The 24,309-nt window shown below is 36.5% G+C and overlaps 1 protein-coding gene and 1 long non-coding RNA gene across 5 annotated transcripts in view; one reads left to right on the top strand and one right to left on the bottom strand.

The window, feature by feature from the left end:
• LOC103030582 (membrane-associated guanylate kinase, WW and PDZ domain-containing protein 3) overlaps nt 1-24,309 on the top strand; it is a 217,321-nt gene that overhangs the window by 172,567 nt on the left and 20,445 nt on the right. For both annotated transcript variants that reach the window (XM_049479184.1, XM_049479185.1), the window contains exons 5-11: nt 173-368; nt 5,588-5,667; nt 8,914-8,971; nt 9,156-9,268; nt 15,367-15,561; nt 19,393-20,007; nt 23,954-23,985. In XM_049479184.1, the coding sequence (XP_049335141.1) occupies nt 173-368; nt 5,588-5,667; nt 8,914-8,971; nt 9,156-9,268; nt 15,367-15,561; nt 19,393-20,007; nt 23,954-23,985 (1,289 nt within the window). The remainder of the gene's footprint in view (nt 1-172; nt 369-5,587; nt 5,668-8,913; nt 8,972-9,155; nt 9,269-15,366; nt 15,562-19,392; nt 20,008-23,953; nt 23,986-24,309) is intronic.
• Nucleotides 5,675-7,227, bottom strand: LOC125802164 (uncharacterized). Of its 3 annotated transcripts, XR_007439111.1 has the most exons (5): nt 6,968-7,227; nt 6,768-6,847; nt 6,608-6,727; nt 6,408-6,567; nt 5,675-6,327 (listed from the first exon to the last, which is right to left on the bottom strand). It is a non-coding gene; the product is annotated as an uncharacterized LOC125802164 (long non-coding RNA). The 3 variants fall into 3 exon arrangements; XR_007439109.1 differs by having other exon boundaries at nt 6,608-6,847; XR_007439110.1 differs by having other exon boundaries at nt 6,528-6,847.

The following is a 24,309-nucleotide window of genomic DNA, read 5'->3' as shown; positions in this document are numbered from 1 at the left end:
CTTCTCGCGACAGAAACTGGAAGAGATGTTGTCTTTCTTTCAGCTCTACCTTCACATGCAAATCACCCCCCCACCTCTGTGTAGTGCTTTGCATTGTGTCATAATTCCCATCTATCTCTGTCTCACTCTCTCCCTCTCTCTCTCTCTTTCTCTCTCTCTCTCTGACTCTCAGAGGGAAGTGAAGAGTGGAGGAGGCCGGTGCCCAGCTACACTCAGTCCAGCAGCAGTGGGGGGATTCGTGGAGGAAGCAGCAGCAGCGGTGGGGAGCTTCGTACCTGGAGCTCCCTGCCCAGAGACGACAGCCTCGAACCACTGCCGTATAACTGGGAGATGGCCTACACAGAAACGGGCATGGTTTACTTCATCGAGTAAGTGTTCACATTATGACTGCACCAAACGTTTTTAATAATATCACCACAGTATTCTTTGACATCACAAACTGTTATTGACATTGCCGTAGTATTCTTTATTTACCACAGTGTTCTTTTTGGTGTTACCACACAATTTAATGTCAGCACAGGGTTGTTTATGATGTTACTGCTGTATTCTTCATTTTAGAGTATTTGTGTCATTACCAAACTATTCTTTTAAATGTTACCACAGTGTTCTTTATTATATCATTGCAGTTCTTTATGATGTCAGGAGTGTTGTTTATAATATTACTAAAGACAAAGAATACCACAGTGTTCTTTATGACATCCTCAAATGAACCTTTATGTTTTGAACACAGTATTTTTTAAGGCATCATTACAGTAGTTCTTAGGAATTCACCACAGTGTTATTTTTGATGTCAGCACAGTGTTGGTAATGATGATTTTTGCTATATTTTTCATTATATCATCACATTATTTATATTGTATCACCAAACTATTCTTTAGGATGTTACCATAGTGTTCTTTATTATATCATTGCAGATTACTTTATGATGTCAGCAGAGTTGTTTAGGATGTTGTTGATGACAAAGAATATCACTGTATCATTTAAGACATCAATCTATTCTTAATGATGTCACTACCACTATTTTTATGACATCAAAAAACTATTGCTAATTATGTCACTACCAGTATTACTTATGGTATCATCAAATTGTTATTTATTATGTCACCACATTATTCTTTATGACATCAAACTATTCTTAATGATGTCACTACAGTTTTCTTTATGATATCAAAAAACTATTCTTAATGATGTCACCACATTATTATTTACAGGATCATCAAACAATTCCTAATGATTCTGCTAAAGTAATTTTCATTGGGATCATCAATTTATTCTTAATGATGTCACTACCAGTATTCTTTATGACATCAACAAATTATTCGTAATGATGTCACTACAGTATTTTTAATGGGATCATCAAACTATTCTTAATGGTGTCACTACAGTTTTCTTTATGACATCAAAAAACTATTCTTAATGATGTCACTAAAGTAATCTTTATGCGATCATCAAACAATTCCTAATGATGTCACTAAAGTAATCTTTATGTGATCATCAAACTGTTCTTTTTGTTGTCAGAACAGTATCATCACACTACTCATCACAGTGTTCCTTATATCGTCAAAGTGTAGTTTTGCTCTTTAATGGTTTATTTTTATAGTCTCTCATTGGTTATGTGTGTTATTTCCCTGTTAGCCATGCCTCAATTCATCTTTTGAATGCATTGCTCATCATCCATAATTTCTTTAACCTTTAAAATCACCTGATCCACCCCACTGTTATAACATAGGAGCAACTCGGCCAGTTTGCATTGCTTTGCATGTAGTTACTGAATATCCTTAGGGTTTAATAAAAGCCACAGGGCAAAGGGGTTAAAGCAGTTTCACAGAACAATTATTCTTGTGATTTGGGAGCCACTTTGTCCACTACAGAACTCAAAGAGACTGTGTTAAACCTGAGCTGCTTTTTTCTTTACATTTTGATGAGACACAATTCAGAATGCAGTGTCTTTTTTAATGTAACAGAATATTTTTAGAATACCTTCCCTCTAAAACTTGTTATTTGGTACTTGAATATTAGTGTGCACTCTTACTAAAGTATGAGTAGACTGATAAATCTAATAATAATAATCAATTATTTATCTAAGTGTTATTAGTGTTATTAGCATGATTGGTGGTGTTGCTTTTTTACCATTCGTGCTACCATTAAACACATTTTCTACAGCTTTTACATCATCACTATTTAACTTGTTCTATTATCATGTTGATAGGGGCTTAAAATTAAAAACCCCTGGACAGAAAGCATTTGAGTCAGTGCCCAAGGGATAGGAATACCATTCATTGTGTGCGTTTAAAGCAGTACAGTACAATTACTGGTAAAAATCTATTTGTGGTAGTAATTCATTCGAAATGTTTACATGCATAGCAATAATGTGTTTATGCAACCCCTACACTCCACCTCACATTTTTTAATTATGATGTGGGTATTGATATGACTTCTCATATGTAGTTTCTCTAAGTACATCACTTGCCTTTTGTAGTTATGAAATGGAATGAATTCCACAGTAAATGCTCCTGTAAAATTTTCTTAATGGTAAAGTGTTGCCAGGCTCTGGTGCACTGAAAATAAATAATCCCATACTTTTGTTGCTTTTCCTCAGGTTTCTTACACTAAAGTTTTCAATCAATCAGCCCCTTATTTACAGTGTTGCAGAGCATCCGAGGGATTGAAAATATTTAATAAAAAAAAAATAATAATAAGGAATAAAATAGTAAAAATAAATAAATAAATAAAAATAATAATTTTAAATTAACATTTAATATATATGAATAACATATATATATGTAAAATAGAATAAAAAAACTAAAAAGAAATAATAAATCAAATAAATTAAAAATAAAATAATAAGAAAAAGCTAAACTAATAAAAAAGCTGAGCTTCAACGTTTCCTGTAGTGAATTCCAGCTAGTTATATTATAAAATAAATGTGTGTTAGTAAGTGAAACTTGAATTAATTTGATTGTTGGGATGAAACAACACTTGAGTTGTCAGATTAAATAGTTTTAAATACGCTTTTCTCTTTTTATGTGACATACATGGCCATTCCCACAACTAATCTCACTGAACACTGACATTTTGGTGCTTGGTAGTGCTTTTGGGCGGTGCTGATGCGAAAAACTCACATTTCTCATTGACTCCTGGAACAATTTTCACTGTTTTCTTCACCATCTGTGTGTAGTTGTTTCTCCCATGTCACCTTTCCTTAGGTAGCTTATGTAACTTCTTTATGTTATAGTTGACTGTCTGGCCTCAGTTTTTTTAGAGCTGTAAGATCAAGTTGTCTTTTTCTGTTGGTAAACGTGTCTCTGGGCCGGCTGAGGACCGCAGTGCTCACTCTAGCATTACTGCAGGATTCTGTGGAACAAGTAGAAATTGTTGACATAACCGGATTAAGTAAATCCAACAAATTATTTTGAGTGTACAGCTGATAGGATTCTACATTCTCACATTTTTTGCTGCTTTCATTTTTTTATATTTTAATGTACAGTGTTTTTAGCATTTTTATAAGTCTATTTTCTGGTCTGTTTTCATACATAAGGCGCACAGGATTATAAGGCGTATTAAGCGGCATTAGTAAGGATGCCCACAGTAAACAAAACTGTAATTCCTAAAAAAATATATATATATATTATTCAAAGATTTCTCTCCTGAAAACTGTTTATTTGGGTGGGTAAAATGCTTAAATCTATTCACAGTAAGCTTAGAATTCCAAAAATTTGTCTAAGGGTGAGTTCTCAATAAAGATTCTCCAGCACTCCAGGCTGGGTGCAGCAGCATTAGCATTAGCCGCTAACCACAATGCTAGCGGGATGAAAATGCCGCTCGATAGCGCTATAGACTGAGGAAGACTAAGTGTTCTGGTAACCCAGGGTGCTATCAGATAGCGGTTCATCACACAGTCCAATATACTCACCTCTAAACAGCGAAAAAGCTAGAACTGCTGGTGGTATTGCTGCTGCACCTAGCCTTAATTCTGGAGAAATTTTACTCACCCTTATAACACTGTCCTTCAGTGGCTTTACAGCTCCTTAATACCTGATTGGTAGAATAAGGAGCATCAGATTATAAGGTGCACTGAAAATTTTTGGAAAAATTAAAGGATTTTAATTGCGCCTTATAGTCCAAAAATACAGTAGTGATTGCCTTTTCCTGAAGGTTCTGTGTCCTGGGGGATTTAATATGTCACCCTTTGCTAAAAAGAAAATACCAATGAAGCACAAAACAGTTCACATTTGTCCCTTTCCTTGTTAGCTGCTAAAAGGGTAACTCACTGGGTCTTTTCAGTTCATTGTTTTAAAGAGAACAGAGTGATTTCAGGCATTTTCAGTGTTTTTGTGCAGGGTAATTGGTGATATGTAGTAGCTTTGGTAAGGAGGTACTGCTGTTCTCCTCAGCAGTAAAGGAGATGTAGTAGGTCACATCCTGTTCCAGCAAGCTTCTGTGGTTTCAGAGACAGAGGAAGTTCCATTATTTAGTTAGAGCTTTTGCTTTCTTTTTTTGGGATCTTGTCTTGGCTGAGAACAGTAGACAGTGGCAGAGTAGCAGTCAGAGTGCAGGAGTAAATATAGCTCATGCTGTGGCCTACATGCTCTTTAAAGAACTGTGAGTCAAACTGAGTGTGTGACTGTGTGTGTGTTGTGTGTGTTGTGTGTGTGCGTAGATATGTTCATAAACATTTCTGTGTTCCCATCATATTGCAATTATTTTTAAGATTTCAACCTGCTGTGTGGCTTTCATAGTATTTTATTTTTCCTGGTTGGTTTATGTGTTTAAAAATATCTTGAAATTATTTCACATTTTATAAGTTTCACATTGTAGATTGACACTAAAGTCATCCAAAGTATGAAGAAAAACATATGGAATTATTTAGTAAATTAGAAAAGAGACAAACCAGAATGTGTATTATAATTTAGATTTGTCTTGTTTTGCACATCTTGGCTGGATTCTTTCAGCCAGCTTTATGAGGTAGAGTCACCTGGAATTCAGGCTTTCAGTTAACAGCTGTGCTGAACTTGTCAAGAGTTAATTACTTGAATTTCTTTACCCTAATGTGTTTAAGATGTAGAGTTGGTATAGAGTTAAAAAGCTCTATTTAAGTAATATTCTATTTCATATTATGGCAAGAACTACTTAACTAAATATAGAAAAAATAATAATTTAAAGAAACGAAGGTCAAAAACAACAAGTTCAAGTTCAACAAGTATTTGGGTTTGTTTAACACTTGTAAGTTACTACATGATTCATTATGTGTTCCCTTATAGTATAGAGGACTTCAAAATTAATTTACAATATAGGATAAAAATAAAATAAAAACATTAAAGAAGTGCGTCCAAACTTCAGACTGGCACCACATATAATCATAAAATATGTCCACTGTGCTGCTCAAAACAACAGTACTGTCATGGCAAACCTTCAAGTCTTACCTATATGGTATATTTAAAAATTTGATGAGAAAAAAAATAAGATTTGCTCTTTAAACATACTATTGTAATGTGAGAAATGTGCATGAGCATGTTATAATAATATGATACTGTTTTAATCAGTCCTTATAATTAAAGGTTCTCTTTTTATCCTCTGTGTTTAACAGCCACAACACCAAATCTACCACATGGCTGGATCCTCGTCTCGCCAAGAAAGCCAAACCTCCTGAAAAGTGTGAAGATGGAGGTAATATTTCTGTCTCACTCTTTCTGAATCTCTATCACAGTGACACACGGACAAGATGAGCTCAGTGAACTCCAGTGAGGTACCATGATAGGAAGTCCAGTCGTGAAATTTCCTCACTACTAAATATTCCACAGCCAACTGTCAGTGATATTATAACACAGTGGAAGAGACTGGGAACGACAGCGACTCTGTGCTCTGTCAGTGTAAAATAACAGAGCGGGGTCAGCGGATGCTGAGGAGCATAGTGCACAGAGTTCACCAACTTTCAGCAGAGTCACTACACCAATCACTACACACCTCCAAACTTCATGTAGCTTCAGAGTCCATCACTACACACCTCCAAACTTCATGTAGCTTCAGAGTTCATCATCACTACACACCTCCAAACATCATGTAGCTTCAGAGTTCATCACTACACACCTCCAAACTTCATGTAGCTTCAGAGTTCATCACTACACACCTCCAAACTTCATGTAGCTTCAGAGTTCATCACTACACACCTCCAAACTTCATGTAGCTTCAGAGTTCATCACTACACACCTCCAAACTTCATGTAGCTTCAGAGTTCATCACTACACACCTCCAAACTTCATGTAGCTTCAGAGTTCATCAGTACACACCTCCAAACTTCATGTAGCTTCAGAGTTCATCACTACACACCTTCAAACATCATGTAGCTTCAGAGTTCATCACTACACACCTCCAAACTTCATGTAGCTTCAGAGTTAATCACTACACACCTCCAAACTTCATGTAGCTTCAGAGTTCATCAGTACACACCTTCAAACTTCATGTAGCTTCAGAGTTCATCACTACACACCTCCAAACTTCATGTAGCTTTAAAGTTCATCACTACACACCTCCAAACTTCATGTAGCTTCAGAGTTCATCACTACACACCTCCAAACTTCATTTAGCTTCAGAGTTCATCACTACACACCTCCAAACTTCATGTAGCTTCAGAGTTCATCACTACACACCTCCAAACTTCATGTAGCTTCAGAGTTCATCACTACACACCTCCAAACTTCATGTAGCTTCAGAGTTCATCAGTACACACCTTCAAACTTCATGTAGCTTCAGAGTTCATCACTACACACCTCCAAACTTCATGTAGCTTCAGAGTTCATCACTACACACCTCCAAACTTCATGTAGCTTCAGAGTTCATCAGTACACACCTTCAAACTTCATTTAGCTTCAGAGTTCATCAGTACACACCTTCAAACTTCAAGTAGCTTCAGAGTTCATCAGTACACACCTTCAAACTTCATTTAGCTTCAGAGTTCATCAGTACACACCTTCAAACTTTATGTAGCTTCAGAGTTCATCACTACACACCTTCAAACGTCATGTAGCTTCAGAGTTTATCACTACACACCTCCAAACTTCATGTAGCTTCAGAGTTCATCACTACACACCTCCAAACGTCATGTGGTATTCAGACTAGCTCAAGAACAGTAGATCAGTAGTGCAGCTTCATCCAAGTCTCACATCACCAAACACAAGACAGGCAAGCTGGTCCTTTTGGTAATATAGTGTAGCTCCCCATGTGGAGAATGTTCAGACTGCTGAACTTTATGATGACCTGTGGATAAATTATTAAGCATTCAAAATAAAGTAATCAATAATAATAAAGTAATAACTAATATAATACAACAAATTAATATACAGCTCTGGGAAATTTTGCTATTTATAGGTATATATTTAAGTAAAATGAACATTGGTGTTTTGTTCTATAAACTACAGACAACATTTCTCCCAAAATCCAAATAAAATATTGTCATTTAGAGCATTTATTTGCAGAACACAAGAAATGGCTGAAATAACAGAAAAGATGCAGAGCTTTCAGACATAAAGAGTTTTAAGAGTTCAGAAATCAATATTTGGTGGAATAACCCTGGTTTTTAATCACAGTTTTCAACTTAGCATCTTGGCATCATGTTCTCCTCCACTAGTCTAACACACTGTTTTTGGATAACTTTATGCTTTTACTCCTGGTGCAAAAATTCAAGCAGTTCAGCTTGGTTTGATGGCTTGTGATCATCCATCTTCCTCTTGCTTATATTCCAGAAGTTTTCAATTTGGTTAAATTAAAGAAAGAAGAAACTTATCGTTTATATATATATATATATATATATATATATATATATATATATATATATATATATATATATATATATACTTATCATCACACTCACAGACAGCACTAAACTAGCAGGAGGATCTTACACAAGAGACATGCATAAACACACAGACAGACACACATTTACACATTCAGCACTCAAACACAGATTTCATAACAGTGTGTGAAAGCTACGCACACCCTCAAAATGCAGTCACGTCCTCCTGCACTCAGCCTTTGACTTCAACCAGCATGAACACGCACACACACACCTTTCAGATGTCTATATACGCATGTCTCTTTAATGGATGTTTCAAAGCTATTTCAAAGCCACTGCTTACTGTTATACAGGCCTATTAACTGTGGAGCTTTGTGTGTGTGTGAGCGAGGGAAAGTTTAAAGCTCTGTCTAGCATGAATAGATCCTTTTTTCCCTCATTAGTTCATCAGGGCATGACATGCATAGAGCAGAGCACACATGCACACAGTCACACAGACACTGATAAGTGTACACACACACACACACACACACACACACACACACACACACACATACACAGCTCTGGAAAAAAATGAGACCACTTAAAAATGATGAGTTTCTTTGATTTTACCCAATTGAAAATCTCTGGAATATAATCAAGAGGAAGATGGATGATCACAATCCATTAAACCAAGCTGAACTGCTTGAATTTTTGCACCAGGAGTGGCATAAAGTTAAAAGCACCAAAAGCAGTGTGTAAGACTGGTGAAGGAGAACATGCCAATATGTGTGAAAACTGAATAAAAACCAGGGTTATTCCACCAAATATTGATTTCTGAACTCTTAGAACTGTATATATATATATATATATATATACGTATATATATACGTATATATATACGTATATATATACGTATATATATATATATATATACGTATATATACGTATATATATATATATATATATATATATATATGTATATATATATATATATATATATATATATATATATATATATATATATATATATATATATATTCACATTTTGACAATTAAAATGTAATGTGTGTGTTTGTTTATGTGTGTATACAGCTGTATGTTTGTATGGGTGTATACTTGACCACAATGCATCTGTTCTGCAGAGCTTCCATATGGCTGGGAGGAGATTGAAGACCCACAGTACGGCACATACTATGTAGAGTAAGTACTACCTCCCCCTCTCTCACACACACACTCTCTCACACACACACACTTTTACAGATACATTTTGCTGTATGTGGTAGCCACCAGAGAAGGTTGAGGAATGTGGTAGGTAAATGCTGGTTCTGTAGGTTGAGAACACTAACAGTGTGCACTCCTTCTGGTTGTTCTGTTTTGTTTGCAGTCACATAAACCAAAGAACCCAGTTTGAGAACCCGGTTTTGGAGGCAAAGAGAAAACTCGGACAGGAGACTGCAGTAGCAACTCAGAGCCAAAAGGGGGCAGCACCTCCTCCAGGTAAAAATCACCTTCTTTCTCCACATAAAAATAGTTTTTCTTAATCCCCTGCACTTCATACTGCTTTATGATTTCTTTTTGAGGAAAATCAGTTGCATTACAGAAGGAGAAACTGTTATTTTACTTTTTTTTACATTGTTTTGATGCCATAGTATGCAATAATACAATAATAATACAATAATTCCGTAATAAAACATTGTAAAGTACATATGTGAACATGTCACATATAATAGAATATAACAGAATATAGAAAAAATATATACATTTTAAAGCAGGAATAGAAGGTGTGGAGCCAATGTTCAGGGTACGGCTGTAAAACAGTCTCAGCACCACAAACACAAACACTTGATCACCAATAAGCTTCAGCCAAGACCATGGTGCACATAAAGAGCAACTGATATAATGATCACATAGACTTAAAGGAGGTATAGAGTATGAGCAATGTTGAGTGGAATTTTTAAGAAATATGGTATAATTTATACACTATAATATAATAGCAGATGTAGTAATGTTAACTTATTTAACTAAATTAAATATAATATATTTAATTATATATATTAAGTAAAATTGTACCCTATGTTATTTGTACCTCAGTTTTGTCTCGAAAAAAAAAAAAAAAAAAAACATTCTGTCACTAAATGCTGTGCTGTCATCACATTTTAATTATGTATACTTTTGTGCATTTGTGGAGCTATACACAGTCTGAATAATAATGTAATAATAATGTTATTTCCTTATTGTTCTGTATGTATATCATTTATTGCTGATACTATTTAAAGTTGACATTCTTATTTCTGAAGACAAAATTGAAATTCATTGGACTTGTAGTAATATTAAAAATAGATTTTACTGTGTTTTACTGTGAATTCAGAAAGTAGTTAAGTCTTAAGCAGGAAAACATGGATGTGTGTGTGTGTGTGTGTTTGTGTGTGTGTGTGTGTGTGTGTGTGTGTGTGTGTGTGTTTGTGTGTGTGTGTGTGTGTGTGTGTGTGTTTGTGTGTGTGTGTGTGTGTGTGTGTGTGTGTGTGTGTGTGTGTGTGTGTGTGTGTGTGTGTGTGTGTGTGTGTGTGTGTGTGTGTGTGAAGTAGTGTGCAGAGTTTGTGGACATTAAAGAACACTGACTTGTCCTGAAGAATATGAATTAAAGATTAGTGCATTAGAGTGGATACATTATAGATGTGTGTGTGTGTGTGAAAGTGTGTAAAAGAGACACTGGTGTTAAAGAGTTGAAGGAAGATGAAAAATGAATTGAGTGGGAAGACAGGGGCAGCCCTGTGAATCTGCGTCACTGTATTCCTCCACTCCCCTTTAAACACAGCACTCACTCTTTCTTCACAGCGCTCACACTCGTTCATGCCTGTTCCTGTCTGCTGTTTCCGTTTGTCTGAGAGAAAAGTTGACAGAAAGACAGAAATCTTACTCATCACATACAGTAATCCAGATGCATCTGCTCACATGGGGGGTCAGGCCCATGATCATTCATGATTTAATTGCATTGAAAGCTCTGTAGTGACAGAGCAGAGCCACGGTTTTCCATCCACTGGTTGGGAAAGGGAGGAAACAGATTGTCTGAGCTCCATTTAGAACATCCGGTTTCCATGGCAGTGCTCGAACAGCAGAACCCAGCCTGCTTCACTGATGAACACAGCGACACGTTGGCCAACATCACGGTTTTAAAAGACTGTTTCACAATATTAACGTTAACAAAATCTAATTAACGTGATTTAATTTAATTTATTCGGGTCATTATAAGAATCCTTTGCCTTTTGGCCAACTCAAAACTTTTTAAGACTTCAGACAAAAACACCATAATTCTTAAGTTATTGCCAAGGGGTGGACAGTTTTAGCAAAAATTAGCATTTGATTAACGTCTGGGCCAGATGTTTGGCCGAGAGTTAGAGACATGTTAGAGAATTGTTGAATTGTTCATGGTGACATTGTTCTGTTTCAAAGATATGTTTTGTTTTTCTTAAATTATTTTAATTACCTTAATATTTTACTATGACAGGGTGGACAGTTATTTGAGATGCAGATTAGATATATGGAGGCAATATGAAAAATATTAAGTTAAATTAAGATTATTTCTATATAATTTCTAAACATGCAGCAAGTGTCTTTAGTCTTTTAAAAATAAAACAGTATGAAAGAGGTGATGTCACTTATGACAAAGCTTGTTGTAATAAAAGGGGCAATATTTTTATGAAAATCATTCAACTTTTTTTGTGAATTACTTTTGTTTAATGAGAAGATATACAAACATTACGACATGACAAGATAATGTAAAACACAAATATACTCAATATTCATAGTATTATAGCAATAGGTAAAATAACAGACATCACTAGACCAAAACTGATTGGGGAAGGTAGGGTTGATATAATAAATATGTAATATTACCATAAAATACAATGAAATAACTAAACTGACTTTTATACTATTTTATTAGATATGATGATGTTGTTTAACATAGGATATGTTATATGTGTTGTAACTACGTATTGTTACAATCTAATTATCAACCATTAATAAAGTCTCTCATAGACTATTTATAAACCCTTTATAAATGAGCCTAATTTTAAAGTGGTACCAAAATATCTATATATTGAATGGGTTTACAGTAGTTGTCACGTATAAATTAGAACTTAATCATTTTTTACAGTATATTGATTATAGAGTGAACTTGTTTTAAAATATACTGAAAAGTATAAAAACTCTTAAATGCTTAAATGCATAGTTTTCAGACTATAAGGTGCACCTAAAATCCTTTAATTTTCTCAAAATTAGGTGCCTTATAATCCAGGGCACTTTATGTATGAATTCTACCAGTCAGGTATTAAGGAGCCGTAAAGCCACTCCGCTGAGGTACAGTGTTATAAGAGAGAGTTTTTAGTGAAGTTCTCCAGAACTAAGGCTGGGTGCAGCAGCAGTATTAGCATTAGCAGTGCTAGCTCTTTCGCTGTTCAGAGGTGAGTATATTGGACAGTAGTCTGCATATTTACCATGTTAAAACATGCTGTGTGGGATGAACCGCTAGCTGATAGCGCCCTGTGTTCCCAGAACAATCAGAGGACATTTATGTTCCTCTTAGACAAATTATATAAGAAATCTGAGCATACCATAAATAAACAGAAGCTCTCTTAACGCTTTATAATAAACAGTTTTCAGGAGAGAAATCTGTGTAGATTAATATCTATAGCGCTTGTTTGACTTTAAAATATATATATGTATATTTTTACTTAGGCACTTCCTCCAAGCTTCTCTATTAGAAGGGAAACATGGCAACACCCTTGCTCACTTCGACGCTAGTGTCGCTTAATGCGCCTTATGAACTGGTGCACCTTATGTATGAAAATAGACCAGAAAATGATTAATAGTCATTAATAGTGCACCTTATAATCCTGTACACCTTATGGTCTGAAATAAAAAATCATAATTGAGATCAGGCACAGCAGGGTGCTGGTGAACAGTTATCATTATTGGCTTTTTCTAAATAGTTTTTTTACTAAAACCATATTTACCCTTTAAAGAACTGATAGTTCAGAAGGTCAGATATAAATGGCAGCTGAGTAATAAACCGTAGCTGACTTTTATTTCATATTTTACCTCAACAGTGTTACCTGACATTCTCCTCACACATTTCTTTTTTTTCAGTATAGTCAGAGATAGAGAGAGAGATAGAGAGAGAGATAGAGAGAGAGAGAGAGAGAGAGAGAGAGGAAGTGTGGTTATCTCTTCATTCTTTAAACAGTGTTTTGACAGCTCTATCTCTCCACCAAACTGCACAGAGACCTACTGTCATTAAAGCAGCAGCAGTCCAGCGCACACACACACACACACACACACACACACACACACACACTCACTCACACACAAACACACTTAGTTTAGCTCAATTCACTTAGCCCCAAGTCAGCCTCTTTAGTGTAGGAGCACATTAAATTGTCATTGCCCTTCCATTATGCTTTTCGTCTCATGTGATTTGACTACGCTGCAATCTGTGGCACCCTAACTAACCTCTCCTTCATATGAATACGTACAGGCAGTAATAAGAGCTAAATCACACACACGTCTATCAGTTTTAGAAAAATATTCTGCATGCTGAGTTAATAATCTCGCTGTAAGAGGTGTTTGTATGAATGTATGTGTGTGTTTGTGTGTGTTTGTCTGTTTCGCTAAAGGTTTACAGCTAAACCTGAGGACAAAATGTTCTCAGATTGTGCTCCAGCCAAAAGAATGCTAAAAACAATATCTGTGGTGTGGAGGAATTAAAGGATTTTGGATGCGGTGTGTGTGTTTGTGTGTTTGGGGCTGTTTGGTTTTTTTCACAGTCTTAAGGAGAAGAGTTATAATGGCTTATTTGCTTATTGCCTCAACTGTGTGTATGAAATGTTTTTGGCTTGTTTATTTGTCAGTCAAGCCTAAAAAAAACAACAAGCCACCATCATCATCATCATCAGACCGACAGATGTCCATGAAGAACCTCAGCTCTGCTTTACTTCAATAAAATATGTAATAAATAAAATTATTTTTGAGAAATCAGCTAGAAAACAGAGATACACATAATTGTACACATAATTAGCTCAAAAAATGCAAGTTCATTTCTCTCTCATTCCCTGTTTTTTCCTTTTCTCTTGTTTATCAAATTAAAATTTTGAATGGGTGCCAAAAAGGATGCCGCAGAATAGCCACATTTATTTACATAAAGAACCAGAGATCAACATGTGGTCCTTTCAAGAACCATATTGAATAAAATGCAAGAATGTGAAAAATGTGTTTTGAAATTTAAAGAACCTCCAGTTATAAAAAACTGAAAGTAAATAGTGTTTTTAAGTGAATTCATCTTAGTTTATACGGTGGTATGAATAAAAAGTTTGAGCACCCCTGATAGTTTTCATGATTTTCCTTTATGAATTATGGGTTGTTCGGATCAGCAAATTCAGTTACATATCATATAACAGAGTAAAGAACACTATTTGAGTGATATTTGAGAAGTGAAATGAAGTGTATAGGATTTACAGAAACTCTGCATTAATCATTTAAACTAAATTAAGCAGGTACATAAATGTGGGCACCCTTGTCGTTTTATTGATTTTAATACCTTTAGCACTAATTATTGGAACACAGAAATTTGTTTGGTAAGCTCATTGACTCTTGACCTACATACACACAGATAAATACAATTATAAGAAATGGTTAAGGTGACCAGTTGCAAGTTTTTCTCCTCTTTGCATCTTCTCTAAAGAATGGCAACATAGAAGCCTCAAAATAACCCTCAAATGACCTAAAAAACAAAGATTGTTCAACATCACGGGTTAGGGGAAGGATACAAAAAGCTCAAATCTCAGAGATTTCAGCTGTCAGTTTCCACTGTGAGGAACATAGTGAGGAAATGGAAGACCACAGACCTAAATAGTATAAAAAATCTGTGGGGTGATTTAATAAAGTGAGCTGTTCATGCTCAGAAACCATCAAACCTGACTGAACTGGAGATGTTTTGTCTAGAAGAATGGCCCAAAATACCTTCAACCAGAAGCCAGACTCTCATTGGAAGCTATAGGAAGTGTTTAGAGGCTGTTATTTCTGCTAAAGGATAATCTACTAAATATTGATATCATTTTTCTGTTGGTGTGGCCAAATTTATGCACCTGCCTAATTTTGTTTAAAGAATTATTGCATAGTTACTGTAAATCCTATAAACTTAATTTCAATTCTCAAATATGACTGTGTTTATCTGCTGTATGATACATTTAACTGAAATTGCTGATCCGAACAACCACAAACAATGATTTATAAAGAAAAATAATGAAAATGATCATGGGTTCCCAAACTTTATTATACCACTGTATAGTCCACTATGTCTGAGCTATGTGCTAAGCTAAGTATTGCACAATCATGGTTTCTTCTCCAAAATCATGCATTATTGTTGGATGAAGTCAGTTAGTGAGATAGTGGGAATAAAATAATGCTATGGAAATGGAAAATGCTGGTCATTGGTTATATTTTACACTACATAAAACATGTATTTGTCTGTCCTGCTCTGCCTGCTCATAATATACCGCTGACATTGTTTTAAATTAAATAAATCTTCTTTTCTCCAGGTGCTGATGTGTGTGCCCCAGGCTTCACGAGAGACCCCACTCAGCTAAAGGGGGATCTGTACCACACAGCCCTGAGGAAAAGCTCTCAGGGCTTTGGTTTCACCATCATCGGAGGAGATCGTCCTGATGAGTTTCTCCAGGTAAAGAACGTGTTGGCGGACGGACCGGCCGCTCACGACAACAAGATGTCTTCAGGTGAGTAAGATCGCCCACGCACTGGAAGGATGAAAGAAAGATATCTGGCCTCGAAGGCACCCTGATGCCTCACCCACTTACAGGCTTTATTAGAGGATCAGCAGTAATAGCAGAACACCAGAGCTCATTCCCTCTGCAGCACTTGTAGTAAGAGCCTCTGCTTCTCTGGCCAGTGTTGAGCTTTTGGCACAGGGTTTCTAAAGCAGTGGGGAGTGTTTATTTTCAGACAAGCTGCAGAGTACCCTCTCTGGCACACTTGAAGAGTGCAATGCTTACGCAATTGGAGGCATCCAGGATTAGTTTGATGGTAACATGTTCTTACAAGTCAGTAAGTTTATGATAAATTCATAAAGGGCCAGGCTCTTTAAATATATACACTGCCTTGCTTTTAAATTTACAACAGGCGTATGGTCTCAAGTCACATTACTTAGACTCAAGTCAAAATTTTATTCTTTGCAGACTAACCTGACAAAATCAAAAAAGAGTTACCTTCGGCGCCGAGTGGTCCAGCTGTCTAAAGCGCTGCCACTATGAGCGGGAGGTCGCAGGTTTGAACCCCAGCTCATGCAGCTTTGCCATCAAGCTTTGCCATCAAGCTTGCCTGCTGGCAAAATTGTCCCTGCTCCCTCTGGGTGGGTAGATGGCGCTTTCTCCCCATATCACTCCTAGGGTGATGTCCACGGCACAGGGCGTCTGTGAGATGATGTATAGGAACCGAGCTGCTGTGCTTTCCTCCGAGCACGCTGCTTGGCAATGCTGCATCAGCTGCAGCTCAAAAAGAAGCAGGGGCTGGCTTCACATGTATCAGAGGAGGCATGTGTTAGTCTTCACCCTCCTGGTGTGTTGGACTTTAAGACTTGAAAACACAAAGGAGTTTCTTGTGTGTAAGTTGCACAGAGCACATATCATTGAAAGTTACTTAATTTCAGTAATTCAGTTAAAATGTATTATATAGGTGTATTACTCACAGAATGAACTATTTTAAGTGTTTATTTCTTTTATTATTAATGAGTATGGCTTACAGCCAATGAAAACTCAAAAATCAGTGTTTTAGAAAATTACATTATTATATAAGAACAAATGGTACTTTTGGCAGTGTGGGCAGTGTGCCAAGTCCTGCTGGAAAATGAAATCCCGCTCCATATGCCGCTCCATAAAAGTTGTTAGCAATGGGAAGCATTAATTGCTGTACGATTTTCTGGGAAAACACTGCACTGACTTTTGACTGGATATAACACAGTGGATCAACACCAGCAGATGACATGTCTCTCCAAACCATCACTGACTATCAGTAAATTTTGCATTTTATTTGTAAATCAAGGAACCAGAGTCTGGAGGAAGAGTGGAGAGACACACAGTCCAAACTGCTTAAGGTCTAGTGTGAAGTTTCCACCAATCAGTGATGGTTTGGTTGGAGACTCATGTCATCTGCTGGTGTTGATCCACTGTGTTTTATTATCAAGTCTAAAGTCAGTGCAGTTTTGTTTTACCACAAAATCTTGCAGCACTTCATGCTTCTCTCTGCTGACAACTTTGATAGAGATTTCATTTTCCAGCAGGATTTGGCACACTGCCCACACTTCCAAAACTACCAATTTGTCCTATACTGTATAATATTCTAATTTTCTGAGATACTGATCGTTGTGTTGTTATTGGCTGTAAGCCATAATCATCAACAATAAAACACTTAAAAAAGATCACTCTGTGTGTAATACATCTATATAATATTCGCGTTTGACATTTTGAAGTGAATTACTAAAATAAAGTAACTTTTCAATGAGATTCAATTTTTTTGAGATGCACTAGTATATGATACATTATTTTATTATTTTAATGTAGTGTAATAGTGAAAAATGAATATAATATATAGTTTATTTTTGGTTTTAATACATACAAAGATTACAGAGGTGTTTGATTAATGTCTGTTTAGTATACTACTAATCAACTATTTAATTGGAGTTAAATAATAAAATTGCATTACATTTGGTGACTTATCTAGGACTGATCTAGGACTCGGGACATGACTTGAGATTTGCCTCTATTAACTTTTGGTTAGGACTTCCCACTTAGCAACTATCAGGAATACCAGGATCAGTAGAAACACACCAAGTTAGGGTAAACAGTTCATATAAAGGGGGGCAAGTGTATAAGGGGAGTATAATGCAGGCAGGGTCAGTAACAATAACGCATAGACAAGCATACACAAACAACATACCAGGAGTAGAAGAGTAGACAGGGTTGGTAAACGTGTAATCCAGCAGAAAGGAAATAGGCAAAATAGGTTAGCAAAAGAAAACAAGCAATGAACTGGGCAAAGCAAAAAGGACAAACTATAAGCCAATAAACAAAGAGAAATGCATCGTAGAAGAGCTAGGGAAAATAGATTAAATGCTCAGCAACTATGAGCAGAAACTGAGGGGTATTTATACTCCAAAATCTAGGGGCAGCAATCAGTAGCTGGGTGAATCGGTGCGCTGTAGTGTCACGTAATCCTGAGTGCGAGAATGCTGGGAAATGGAGTTTCTGAGTTCAGCAGCAGGCAGACTGACAGCAACTTGTTCCAACCACTGATTTAAAATGTCTTATTTTAAATTAGGTTGAAAAAGCTTGTTACTATAAAACTTTTTCAGTTTTATTCTATTTTGGTTATATTTTCCTGTACTGTAGGTCATACTTTCTTTCATATGAAGTTCTAAGCAAATTTTCTTAATGCTAAATAGTGATCTAAAGGGATTTATTTTGTAATGTGCTGATAAAAGTACAGATTGATAGATTGATCTTTGCTCCAAACGTCCTTTAAACACCTGCGAGAACTGGCAGCTGTTGAGCACTGACATCATAACAAAAGCATAAAATGTGTGGCCTTTGGCTCTATTCCCAAGATAGTACTGTCAGTGTTGTTGTCACAAATAATACCTGGTAGGTCTTTAATGTGTTAAGCCAGCAGTGTGCTTCCAACAACAAAAGAATGGAATGACATCAAACAGCTGATGAATAGGCTGTTGTAACTGCACTTAAAAGTCTACGTCCTTCTTATTCAGCACTGCGGGAAGCCTTCGTTTTGTGCTGTAGGCAAGGCAACTGTGTGGACCAATCACAGTCAGGTGGAGCTGTCAGAACAAACTTTGCTGTAGTTAAAAGTTGGAGGCCATACAATGTGTTCAGTCATACTGTACATTAGTGACTAAATCTTTCAGAACTTGAATAACTATGCAAGTTCTGTATCTTTAGTGCCTGGAAAATGGTAAATGAAAAAGGTAAATTGGTCTGGGGTGAGAAACTAGACAGAAAGCAGTGTGGACTTTATCACTACATACCATCAAATAGCATCAATGCACTATGAAACTTTGGTGGAGCTGTACAAGACCTCTTACTAGAACATTATAAAGAGATATAACCTGAGTCATATTAGTGTAAAATCCTGTAATATTACTTCACTGCCTCAGTCCACATGCTTCTTTCACTTCTGTTATGTGTCTTCAGCCTTTTCAGAAATGCATGTATAAAGTATCTACATCAAGGGGCTTGTATTTTATGAAGTAAATGTGAATTACCCTCTTTTCCTGTAGTGGAAGCCCAGGAGCAAAAAAAAAAAAAACAGTTCTCACATTGTGCTATACACTAAAGATATGACGTTACAAATACAAGAAATTTAACATATACTATATATGTTTTTGCAGTTTGGAATCTGTATGTGGGCTAAGTAAAAACACAGGAACGCAGTTTTCTAAAACATGGGTTCTTAATAAATACTTTAAAATGAAAAACTTCTTAAATTGACTACCAGACAATGTCATTCTATTTTTCTTTTTATATTTGTCTCATTCTCAGGTGATGTAATCGTTGAGATCAATGGCGCTCTGGTTCTGGGTAAGACCCACGCTGATGTGGTCCAGATGTTCCAGTGCATCCCCATCAACCAGTATGTAGACATGGTTCTGTGCCGCGGCTACTCGCTGCCCCCGGACGTTGAAGAGGACAGTGAAGATCTTCCACCCCCTCCTCCTCCTCCACCTGCAGTGGGTGAGGTGGTGACGGCCGTGCCGCTCATTAACGGGCAGCCGCTGCTGGTGAAGGGCGAGGCGCTGCACGGCTCGTCTCAGGAGCTGCACTACGTCACCACGGACGCCAGCGGACGGCCTGTGGTGGCCGCGTTGCCTGGGGGGGCAGGCGAGACGCATGAGGGGGCCATGCTGCAGCCGGAGTTGGTGAGCGTGCCACTGGTGAAGGGCCCTGGTGGGTTTGGCTTTGCCATAGCAGACTGCCCGCTGGGTCAGAAGGTGAAGATGATCCTGGACGCACAGTGGTGCCGTGGCCTGCTGAAGGGAGACGTCATTAAAGAGATCAACCGGCAGAACGTTCAGACGCTGAGCCATGCACAGGTGGTGGACATCCTCAAGGAGCTTCCTGTGGGGAGCGAGGTCAACCTGCTAGTGCTTAGAGGAGGTGAGAGAGAGACAAAACGGGAAAGTTTGGGACAGTATGGAAAATGTAATAAAAAAACACTGTGTTTTTTACATTTCCTTTGGCTTTTATTTCATTGCAGACAGAATGAACCCAAGATATTTTATGTTTTATCTGCTCAACTTTTTTCATTTATTATTATACTGTTTTTTTTGGGATCTCTGCAACACATTCCCACATAAGTTGGTTGTTTTAAACAGGTCAAAGTCAAAGTGTTTTTTATTGTCATTTCAGCTATATACAGAGTACACAGTGAAACGAAACAACGTTCCTCCAGGGACCATGGTGCACATGAACACAGTGTAGACAGAACAATAGTGCAACAGTACAAAAGTGCAGACAGACAATACAACACAATACAAACAAAGAATAAGGTGATGTTAGCATGTGATCCCTAGTGAAAAAAAAGTAGATTAAAGTATACTAAGCTGTATATTTAAAGAGTGCTAAAATGGAAGAACTGTTTTGTACTTATTATACTTTAATTATATAAATAGTACAAAGTCTTACTTAAATTGTGTTAAGTGTACTTAACTGTACTAAAATGGTACTATTTTAAATATACTTAGGTAACATTTAGACATACTACTTCATGTATGTAACCCCATATTTTAAATATGCTTACAGTGAAATTATAATACATTTAATGAGTATTACAACTGTATCACTGTTATAGACCAGGTATATTAGAAATGTACCAATGTACATTTGTACCAATGTTCCAATGTACATTAGAAATATACAAATTTGTACAATGTGAATTGATGTTAAATATATTTACATTAGAGCACAAATATGCTTCTTGTTCCTGTCTTTTGTAAGTATCACACATCTAGTATACTTTATTGGGTATAAAAATATATTTTAATATACTGCACTACAATGTTAAACATGTTACAAATTTACTTTAAATTTTATGAATGTAGTAATAATTTACTTTTAATTTACTTCCTAAAAAGTTACATGATACATTGTACTTTAAGTGAACTTCTGTAACAGTTATTTTTAACACTTTGCTAAACATTTACAAAAGTATATTTGGAAATAAATATTTTATAAGTAAATTGAATTACATTAAACTAAAAGTTTACTTTATAGTAATCTATTTTTTGTGCTTTATAGAAAGTATGATCAAAGTTTACTTTCAAACATTTGATGAAAGCATAATATTAATGTACTTTTAATCTGTTCATAAATCTAGACATTTCTGAATATGTTTTAAGTACAATTAGGTATATTTTTTTCACCAGGGATTATAAGGATTATATCATGATTTTGTACAAAAGAAACATCCACAAAAGGCATTAAGTATCTACAGTTTTTTAAAAATAGCTTAGAAATATTTTTAAAATAATGTTTCTCAGGGTTTTGCATATTTCTCCCTCTATAGTGCATAAAAGCTTTAAACAATCCAAGGAACTGGAAGAAATATCAGTATATAAAAGGCAAGGGCACAATTAAATTGTTCTGCATCAAGATCTTAGAGCACCATACTGTATGCTTCATTTAAAAACACTATCTTTTACAGGGATATTATGTGTTTATTTTTCAACAAGACAATGCAATGGACTGCCTGCATAACATTTTTTGTATTGTGTTGCAGAAATAAAGAAATAGATGTATATTAATAATGTATTATTGTTGAGATGAAAAAAACATAAAATATATTTTGGGTTCATGCAATCAAACAAAAGTAAAAAAAAAGTACATTTTCATACTGTTTTATCACCACCAAACATTTTATCACCACCCTTATGAGCACACATTTTATTCTTTTCACACATCTGCTTCTGATTTGCTTTCTGGGTTTATGAGAGGTTTTGTCCTAGACGTGGCAAACTTTGTCTCATTCTAGACAATTCCAGAAGCCACTAGACGGCTGTTTATGGTACAAACTAACTTTTAATCTAAACCAGCCACTGTTTTTTCTACTCCATAAAAGCTGCAGCGCTGCAGTGTGCTGCGTGACCATGCAGATAACTGACTGGTTGCTGTGTTGCGTAGCGACAGGGAAGAAAAGGATTGCGCTGGCCTTCACTTCTAATGGGAGCTCAGCCAGTCACGTCCTCTGGGACATCAAGCCAGGGGCGACACATAACACAGCTGGGACTTCAACCCAAATCCCCGCTGTAGAATGCACCACTGCACCGTTAACCAGCTTTTACTGGGTGTTCCCTCAGGGGCATCCGTATAATCTTCAGCCACTCACAAGACACTGCGCCTGCTTTGATCAGCAGCGGATTACAGCAAGTCCATAAGAACAGCCCATAGTGGGCTAATTGGGTTTGAGACAGAGAAGAGGAGGAAGAGAAAGACAAGAAATGAGGGAGAAGGGAGAAGGGCAAAGAGAAAGAACTAAGGATATAAGAAAGATGAGACTAAAAGGGGAGGGAGAGGGATAAAATAAGTGAAAAAAGAAAAGAGCAATATAGAGTAACAGAAAGCAGCAGAAAAAAAGACAAAGAGACAAAGAAAGGAAGAAAAGGTTAAGTAAATATGAAGGGCAGAGGAAAAATAAATTAAATGAACAGAGAGAAAGATAAGATAAAAGAGGATGTTGGAAGAGATTGACAAATAAAATGAATGAAAGAGATAATAAGAAGACAAGAAATTAGGAGAGGGCAGAAAGTAAAGATTGAGAGAAAATATAAAAAAAGTTGGTTGGAGATAAGCAGAGAGAAAGAAAAAAGGAGATAATAGAAGAGTGAAGGTAAATTGGAAAAAAAAGGAGGGAAAGTGTGATAAATTAGACACAATGCAGGGAAAAAAACTGAGAAAAAAAAGATGAGAACAAGGTAGAGAAAGGTTAAGATTGGAAAACACAAAATAAAGAAAAGACCTGAAAACAATACAAAGAAAATTAGAAAAAAAAGCAGGGGAAAGGTGAATAGATAGATAGTTAACGTAACAGAAGAGAAAAAGAAATAAGAGATTAGAAGAAAAAGGAGAAAGAAAGAGGTGTAAATGAGAAAAGGATGGAACATTCACAGCAGAAAAATAATAGAGAATAGTAAGTAAAAAACATAGAACAGACCAATAACAACAACTAGAAGGACATAGAAGAGCAAATGAGTGAAACTAGTGAAAAGGAAAGAGAGAAGCTCGGTGGGAAGGAGAAAAGAACAGAGAGATGAAAGAAAGACAAATAAAGTGAAAATGGAGAGCAAGATGAAAAACAGGAAAAGGAAATGACAGAAAGAAAAGAAGGAAAGATATCAGTGCAAAGAAAAAGGATGAGAAAGAATGAAAGATATTAGGAAGCAGTGAGAAGGTCACAGAGAAAGAAGAAAGGAGAGAAGGGAGAATAGCAGAAAGAAATAGAAGAAAAACAGAAGGACAAAGAAAAAGATGAATAAAATAAGAGAACCAACAACTGAGATAAATGACAGTTAACACTCTTTGCTGCTTCATTCAGAGAGAAAGAAAAAGAGAAGGAAAGAGGGAGTCCAGATTGACTCTGGCTTTTCATTTCGAGCGAGAGAAGAGAGAAGTTAGTTCATTCATGTGTGCTCCATCTTCTCCTGAGTGACAGTCACCCCAATCAGGCGCGGGGATGGTGGTGGGGTTGGGTGGGTGCTGCGTGGGCGTTGTGTTGACAGATGGATGCGTGACTTGGTCATTAGGATTTTATGCATGGCTCTGCTCCCTCTGGAGGCTTCCTACGCCCCTTCTCTCCATCTCCCGCTCTCTTTTATGTATACTTCTTCTATCCATCTTTAATATCTCTTAGATGATGCATGCCTTTCAACTCGGCTCTCTCAGATCTCCTCTCACTCTTCCCTCCCAGTCTACCCTTCTGTTTGAGTTAAGGCCTCACAGTTTTCAAGAATCGGAGTTAAATGAATAAAAAGAGTTGTTAATATGAGATTAAACAGCTGTCTTTTTGTTCCCCTCTTGAGCTCGGTCTTCTTCTCATTTGTGCTTTTAGGTCAAACTTCGCCAGTGAAGAGTCTGAGACCAGTAAGTATGAAAACAAAATAATTATTGCAAGTCAGCATTCATTTAATGTCTTTTTCTCTGCAGGCTTTGGCATTGAGCATCTATTCTAGTATTATGTAGAAAGAAGGACTTATATTTCTCAAAGTATGGGTCTTGGATGAGCTCACACTTTTTATTATTACACTAAATAATCGACGTGGTCTATTAGAGTAAAGCGCTGTCACTGTGACCCAAGGATTGCCAGTTCGAATCCCAGATCATGCTGCTTTCCATCAGCAGCCAGAGTCTGAGAGAGAGCACAATTGGCCTTGCTCTCTCTGGAACGGTAGATGGCACTCTTTTCCG

This window comes from Astyanax mexicanus, chromosome 5, assembly GCF_023375975.1.
Source record: "Astyanax mexicanus isolate ESR-SI-001 chromosome 5, AstMex3_surface, whole genome shotgun sequence".
Classification (NCBI taxonomy): Eukaryota; Metazoa; Chordata; class Actinopteri; order Characiformes; family Acestrorhamphidae; genus Astyanax; species Astyanax mexicanus.
Note: the sequence above shows the minus strand (reverse complement) of the source record. Positions and strands in the feature narration are given on the sequence as shown.